Raw genomic sequence first — 8,605 nt, 5'->3', positions numbered from 1 at the left:
TCCTCCTCAGTGTTTCTGACGGGGTCTTGGCAGTTAGAAAAAAGAGGATGATGCCAACAGGGGTTTAAGTCAATGGGATGAACTCCAACATGGAATATTTCCATTACTCAAACTCTGCTCTGTCTCAACAAAAAAACCTTTGTCTATCCCGAATTCCCTCTCTTCTCACCCTCCAGCTTGACCTCTCTCCAGTCACTGTGGATAATCTGGGCTGACAGAGGGCCTGTAGGGAGAGAAAGCTGGAAAGAGAGGAAGGTGGAGGGGGAAGAAAAAAAAAAAAACTGTACATCCCCCAGAACAAAAACTTTCCTTGAAGTTTTCAGGAGCACTGCCGTTCCCAAGGGTGTGGGGAAGGGGGTCGTTCTCCACCTGGGCTCCCCGGGGGGTGTGGTGTGGAGGGAGGGTGCGGCTGCTATATGTGTCCTGGTTTAGAAAGGTAGGCGATGAGAGCTACCACTACCCCGACGTACACGCCGGTGCCTATAGTGATGGAGAGGGCGGCGAGGAACAAAGCCCGTCGGGACGCGATGTTGGCCAGCGGGAAGTCACCTTTGTTCACGGCCTTGGTGGTCTGGAAGAGAGGAAATGCAAAGGGGAAGAAGAAAGTCAGATACAGTTTTGAAGGGACCTCGTGAGAGAGACTGACCCATTTTTCAAAAGAGGCGTAATTACAGAAGCTGTCCAGTGTTTCTGCGGTGCTGTGAGAAAATTTGAATGATGGGCCCATTGGTGGAACGACTCGCCGTGACCCGGGAGAGCTAGTCATGCATGGCGGGACTAAAAAAAAATGGCAATTAGTGCGAAAATGTCAAGGACGGGAGGTTATGGTCATGTCAGCTGCTGGTACTGACTGATAAAAGTTAAGAAAAGCAGGTTTAATCAGAATTTCTCATTGAAATAAAATAAAAAAACAAGATTAAAGCTGTAAGAGGTCAAGCCATAGAGCTGCCATGATTTTGGTTTTTTGGTTATTCATTTCCTGTTTTATTTTGTAGTTGTCACTTCCTGCATCGTGCTCACCTGTGTTCCCAGTTTTCTGTTTCCCCCCCACACACACACCTGTTTCACATCCGCCTCGTTAGTCTCCACCTGCGCCTCGTCCCCTCGTTAGTTTAGTTTGTATTTAATCCTGTGTTTTCCCCTCACTCGTTGATTTATCTGTTCTCGTCCTCGCATCAGTACGGTGTCTCCTGTGCTCCTGTGCCTGTTCCCCAGCACTTGTGTGGTCCCTGTGCTCCTGATTTGTTCCCTGTGGTTTCCTGGTTTGTCCTCAATTTTCATATTAATCCCGTATTTTCCTTTAGCTGCCTTTTTATTGTTCACACTTTATCAGATTTTGGACATTGGATTTCCTACTTTGGACATCAGCTCGTTAATTGTTTTACTACCTGTCTGCCTGTCTGTCTTGCATTTGGGTCCTTTTTATGTAATTGTGACAAAAATATGTACATATAAGTACATTTTGACAGTACTCACAATGTATGGACATGAAGGCGAAAACACTGAATGCCTATATCGGGTAATTAAAAAGCTGCTTCCTTGTGTGTCCACATTGCTTCGGCATCGTTGCATGAGCGTTGCCTACTTATGTTTTCCAGTAAACAACCCCCATCTGTATGACCCAGTTAGCGTATATATAAAGGTAATAGTGCATTTTTACAGCCAACTATAGGCACATATAGATCCGCTGGGTGGTGTTGTGTTAAGCAGCCTGCTTAAATAACAGTTGCTTTTGAAGTAGTGCGAGCCGGTCGAAGGCTTCGTCTGCAATCATGTCAAATCCCAAAAGTTGCTGTTGTTTTTAAATCATTTGAGCCTAAAAAAACACATCAGAACAGCAGCAGAAACAGGCTTGTGTCGAGGGCACCGGTGGAACTATGTTTTCTGTCTGGGCTCATTATGTAACTGGCCCTTTGCCCTGCCGTCTCCCTCCTCTGATGAGCTTCTCTCCGGGCTTCAAACAGGCGCAGAGACACATCTGCACACGCTCCCAACATATGACTCAACCACTACGCTGAATAACAATCACTACTTAATGAGGACTTGGCTGTTAAGAGCATTTAATACCATATTAAATCACGTCATAGGTAATTTTCAATTAATAAATGCATTTTTAATAGTGCTATGATAAGAATTAAACTAGTTTTGCAAACCGCCCTTTTACTAACCATACAGCAAAAAATGTTTTTTGACACCGAGAGCAGAGGGAAAACAAAAACAGTTAACTGAAAACCTTTCGAAACTGTAGAGCTGAGGGGTGGAGGACTGAAACTGTCAGTGTAGTGCAGTCAGTCAATCTGTGCACTCTGATGTCGATCCAACAGTGGGTGAAAAGTTGACCCCATGACACACTTTGAATAACAGACCCCTCTTTTGCATAATAAAACAGAAATGAGAAAATACAGAAATAAATACATCCATAAATAGATTTAAACATGCATAAATTAAGAAAATGAAATGGGAAATTAAATTAAAAAGGGTTACAGCACAAGTGAAATAAATACAGAAGCAAATTAAAACAGAAATATTAAATTAAGCCACATTTTAAAAATATAATTCATGCCTAACTGTATTTTTAATATTTTAGGTGCATTTCATGGCATATAAGCAAAAATATATATAACAGCAGCTTTAAATAATTTTCTACTTAAAGCAACACTACGTAGAAATTGGCATTTTGTGCGATCCGGCGCCCCCCACAGTTTCTGAGTGCAACACCACGGTCATAAATAAAAATCCCAGGTCTGTAACAATCTGTCATCCTCTGAAGTCTTTCCTTCTTTCTTTCATTCAGCATTAATCACAATACAACTGTTTAAATATTCATGAATATAAGTTTTTGTAATACAAGTTGTTAAGTTGGACCTGGAGTTTATATTGCATCAAAAAACATGACAATGCTTTGTCCATATTCAAAAGTAATAAGTGTTTAATACTACTTTTCAAACCCATCAGTGGGAGTCATAAAGAAAACTCTCTCCTGCTGAGTCAACGCAGCCTGATAGGCATCATCAGCTGTGTAACTGCTGCTGAAAGATGTTCCCGCTTCTTGTATAATTTGATACTATCTGAATGACGGATATGAACACTTCTCTTTAAAACACAACAGAGAAAAGTAGCTGAATGATGGTTCCTGCCCATTGTTGGTACAGTGCTGGCTTGTCCTCTAGCTATCTGAATGAACTCGCTTTCCGTGAGGGAATCGAGGCGAAGAGAGACGCCGATTTTGATTTCTTGTTTTCATTTATGGAGCTGAATGGAGGTCAGCGCTGAAGCAGAAAACACACACAACCAGGCGGACAAACAGTAGAAAAGCATTACAGTGAATTTGTTTGGACTTTTTCCATTTTCCATCTCCATTGTCCTCCCCCGAGCTAATTTCTGTTCTATTTTATTCCAAATGCCGCCACATATTATTCCATTAATTTGTTTTCTAGTTAATGGATGTAAACAGTTTAGCGTGCTGCTGAATCACAATCATGACTCAGTGTACCTAAAACCAAATACACACATTAAATGTGTCGAACTACACACTTAGCTTGTGAGTGTGTGAAATGACCTTTGTTAGTCTGTTGGATTCAGTCTGGTGATAATGGAGCTGATGTGTGATGAAGCTGGTATCGGGGTCGCTCCCTTGAGCTCGGAGGTCACGATCGTCTCTTACAAAAAATCCAATTCAGAGAGGAAGTGAGCTCCATGCAGGCGAGGTTAGGTTTCATATTCCTGACGCAGGTTGAGAGGGATTGTGACTGCCTGTTGGATGCAGCTCCTGCAGTGATGTGGATTTCATATCTGGCAGTGGCAGTGTATAGAAAACTAAAACACTGAGGCAAGGCTCTTCATAAATCCTTGTTTTTAACCTTCGACTTTGCTCAAAAAGCTCTCAGACTGTGGATAAAAGCGGCCAAAATGAGATTTTCTTTTCAAGATGCCTAACCTTCCTCATCCCAGCAGAATGAGAGGCTCAAAAAAAAAAAAATCTGGGAGGAAATTGGAAGTGAGCCACTGCTTTTCTCACTGAGAGGAGCCAGCTGGTTCCTGTACCTGGCTCTGTGGCTCCTAGCTGTGCTCTGCGTAGTGTACTGCAGGGAGAGCTTAATGTAAAAAGCGCTGGAGAGTCTTAAACTCCCACATTTATCCCAGTCCCGACAGTCCCCATTTGTACTCACCATCCACCTTAAAATGTCTAATTGTTTTCATCAAGATCCACGCATTATTCCCTGGGAAATGTACGAAAATGTCGAACAACACCCTGTCTTGCAATGTTAAAAAAAACCCTGTCCCTTTATCCAGATCTGCACCAAAAGTCAAAGGGGTCTATTCTGGGCTGAGACCCAACCTCCATCCAAGTTTTGTGGAAATGCATTCAGTAGTTTTCATGTAATCCTGCTGACAAACCAACAAACAGACACAGGTGAAAACATAACCCCCTCACACGCAGCATAAGTTTCAACCTTTTCTTTAATTTATGCCGCAGCGTTTTGTTATCTATACATACTGTATGTTTCCTAATGAATATTTATCGTGAACTGTTGCCTTCTCATCAACACATTGCACCTTAAATTCTGAGAACTACTGTATTATTCATTACCCTCTTCCCATTTGCTCTACAGTCAGGCAAACAGACCAGGAGCAGCTGCCGAAGACCACGTACTCCTATCTACTCCCCGCTTGGCACGACATTCTGGATCTTTCTGTCTGCATTTTCTCAGCAAGTTAATTCAGCGAGAAAGATGCAAATTAGATCTGACACAAAGTGCGCTGTGTTAGGCTGTATTCAGACCAAATCGGGTCACTGGGGCGATAAGCGCAGGGTTCTGCAGCTTGTGGGAGAGCCTGGACAGCTCCTGGTTTCCAGTTTCCAGGTTCCCAGCCCTTCTCCATCTCCAACAGGTCTGCAGAGTATTTCTCCTGCCCCGCTGGTGCAGCAGCATGTTGTTTGAGGCACCAAGCAACATAACAGGAACTCAGGAGACCCTTCAGGACCCTCAAATGTCATTGATGTTGACGTTTCCAACATGCCGATCAGCTGCGGTGACCATGGCAATCCTGGTATTATCACAATGCCATTTACCACAGTCACTATTTGTTCACAACTTCACGCTATCAATTAAAAAAGGTGCAATATGTAAGAATTGGCCACCTGTCAAATTCATACACAAAACATATACCGCTAACTGCTGCTAAGAGCTAGTTAGCTTGGTTAGCTATGCATCTAGCGGTCTAAAATAGGAGCTTGGCGCAGCAGGGAGTGTTGTTTACACCACTAGTACAGGGGGGTTTGCACCGGTAGGGGCTGAGGCTAGCTGGTTAGCATGCTAACTTCAGCAGCACAATACATAGACATCATAACATTACTTCTTCACAATCTGTTGATATTTTTAGTTACATTTTCTATGTGTTCAACTTAAAGTCTCACATATTGCACCTTTAAGTGATCTTTAGTAACATTAGCAGTAAAAAGTAGAAGTACTGCTGGACTTTAGTCACATTTCGGGCAGTGATGACAATGTAATGTTAGCTAGCTAATTAGCCAGACATCAGCAAACTAGGAGTGATTGTTTTATGCTTGTTATAAAGAAAAGGGGCATCGTAGGGTTAAGCGGTCGGGGGAAGGGGTGTATTGGGATTGGTCTGAGAGAAAAGTGAGAAACTGACTGCCACAGACTCGCTGCAACTGTATTGTGCACTGTCAATTACTTTTGTGGTTGAATTGTTTCTCCTCGTGAAGCAGCCACCTTCACCTGCACAATAATAAATAAAAAAAATGGACAAAAAGACTCAATTTACCATCTATCAGTGATGGTTGTTAGGACTGAAAAAAAAACTGCACATGGAGTCTTTCCCCGCTGTGTTTCATTAGCGCTAAGGAGGTTTTGGAAGACAATGCCTAATAGTCCACGACAAAGACAGCCAGACGAGAGCTGCAGAGAAAGACTCTTTTAACAAACGCCTCGAAAGGTCAGGAAGCACATCCAGACAAAAGGACGTGTATCCAAGGCCGCTTCCATGTCAATACTGTAATTATTGAAAACAAAAGCACTGTTATGGAGGCCTTATGGGAAATTAGATTTGAGTTTGCTTTCAGTTAGACAGAGCACATTCTTCTCCTACTGAGGATGTATTACACCTCCCAGCAAGGTCTTTCAGAAAGAGAGAAATCCTGAAGAGCGTCACAACGTGAAGGTGGACGGCTAGATTCTCTCGACGCCGACAGGAAACGCGGTTGAAGGGCACGGGCCTGTTATTGCATTTCTCCGGTGAAAGCATTCGTGTAAACCCTGTAATTGATTTATCAGTCTTTTCCTCCACTTCACGACAAATAATTGCATCATAGCATCTCCCTGCGGACCATGACTCTGAAGGACTAAACATAAAAAAAACGCCGTAACGTGGACAAAAGAGACGAGAACAGTAAAAAAGGTTAAAGTGTGTGTGTATGCGCTCTCTTCTCTGTGTTTAACGTATCATATGGTAATGTGAGGATTTTACCTTGAATCCCCTTGAGAGGAAAGTGGTTAGAAGCATTAAGGCTTTATCTCCACAACCTTGACAAAATGATTGAAATGTGGTGTCATAGAAAAAAAGATAACATCTCAGACGCCGCCGCATGGAGACTTGTATCGCGAGGAGCTCTCGGAAGTCAATTCGGCGCCCTTTACAGGTTTGTCTTCAGAATAAACAAAACATAAGGCCCCGAACTGTCTCCCCTGTCTCCCTCCCTCCGTCTGTCTGTGTCTGCCTCTCGACCTCCCCCGCGCAAACACGTATGCAAATGCATAAACTGTTCCACAATAATTAGATCATTCATTTTCACCCATTATGATGAATTGTATGCTGTAAGATAACTTCAGGGGAGTCGTATTTGCATAATCGTGAAAGGAATTGCCGCGGCGCCTCAACTCTGCACTCTCCTAGTGCAGATGTCTCCGAGCATGAGAGAAACATTTATCAGCATCTCCAAACAAAACACTCACCCCATTAGTGGCAATAATTGAAACTCAATTCCGCTTCCCAATCAAATGCTCCGAGCTAATTCTCCCCAGATATTCATAGCATTTTAGTCATTATCAGGTCCGCGTGTGGGCGGTTAACGCTGAATCCTGAAACTGTAAAGCGCTATTTACCATAAAGACGTTACACAGAATTAACAAGGAAGTCTTTGGCAAATTGGATATACGCAATTTAAGAGCAGCGGATGAATGCATGTCTGTTCCTGTATGCTTGTGTGTCCTTGCTGCAGCTCTCTCTGTTCGACGAGGCCTGACCTTCCAGTGGGACAAAAACACTATTGATCTGCCGTCCACAGACTCTATTACAGTCGCTAACCTGTTTGTTTGTAAATGTCCTCGGAGTAAGTGACAAAGCTGATGCGCTATCATTTTCTAAACTCTTCTCCCCGGCTCATTCTGCTGCCCTTGAGTAATCGTGAAATGCATCTGCTCACGCTGCCGTACAAAGGCAGGGAGCAGAGACGATAAAAACTGTGAAGTTGAGGAAAAAAATGGCAGGAAGTTTTGACATCTAATCAAGATGTACGCAGGAACTGAGGCGGCTGCAGCAAACCCCCTCAAACAAGGCGTTGTAAAAAGCATTAACTGTGCAGCAGCATGCCAACAAGCAAGAGAGAGACTGAGAGTATGAGAAGAAGAGATATGAAAACTTTCTCTGATCACGAAGGCTAAAGCTCTACAGTTCTGTGGTTTATCAATCAACTGTATGAACTACACTGCAGACCAGAGTCTCTGTAAACAGACTGATCCGTGTTATATAGCCTTGTCTCCTCTGTGAAACGTCTGTATCCTCACTGCATTGCATTATTATAAACTATGAGGCTCTTTATCCCTGCGTCGGCGGTGATCTGATCACAAAGAGACAACTTGTCAGTTCGCACCTGGCATTAAAATGCTTCTCGACAGGCATCTCGTGACAGATAAACAGGTACATCACTGGGACAAACGGACACGATGTTTTTAACACAAAGAAAAGAGGAACTTATGTATAGCATATGCCGAATTTACAAGAAGGCCTGAATAATTAAGAATTTGTTATTGACAGACCTTCACAAAGTTTATCAAGCTTCTCCTGACTCAACAACTCACAAAATTGAGCGATTTTATAAGGGAGCCTGGCGAATTTATCTCCCTCCTCATCTCCTTGCTGTTGTTGACTGCAGTTGATGTGGCTGTCTACTGCAGTGCAGAACATTTTCAAACAGTATGACTTTCAAGTAGTGTAAGTCATTCTGGCCATTTGAATTAATACAAAAACCATGAATGTCACACACTATTTACTATTACATCATCATATAGACTGACCCCTTCCCACGTCCCTGTCCCAGACCTCAAACAAATCTAGACACTCCACTAGACACTCATCTATTATGCAGTTATGTGCTAACATTATCCACTTTGTTTGTATCTGCTTTCATTTGTTAGCAAGCTGCTATGAATAAAGATCACAAGAAAAGTATCCAACTTTATTTGGTGTGGCTATAAAGGCAGCATTTTGAATAAGTTAAATTCAATTATACGCTCCCAAATCAGACTAATGACCACCTGATCGTCCTGTTCTACCAACATTGCATGATTGCAGCGAGAGGCTG

General features: G+C 42.8%; 1 protein-coding gene across 1 annotated transcript in view; it reads right to left on the bottom strand.

Annotated features, from left to right (window-relative positions):
* Positions 1-412: 412 nt before the first annotated feature.
* The window catches only part of syndig1l (synapse differentiation inducing 1-like), a 33,868-nt gene continuing 25,675 nt past the window's right edge, over positions 413-8,605 (bottom strand). The window contains exon 3 of the mRNA XM_073493406.1: positions 413-571. Within this exon, the coding sequence (XP_073349507.1) occupies positions 413-571 (159 nt within the window). The remainder of the gene's footprint in view (positions 572-8,605) is intronic.

The sequence above is a fragment of the Pagrus major genome, chromosome 22 (assembly GCF_040436345.1).
Source record: "Pagrus major chromosome 22, Pma_NU_1.0".
NCBI classification, from domain to species: Eukaryota; Metazoa; Chordata; class Actinopteri; order Spariformes; family Sparidae; genus Pagrus; species Pagrus major.
The sequence above is the reverse complement of the archived record's forward strand: the minus strand, read 5'-3'. Positions and strand labels throughout refer to the sequence as shown.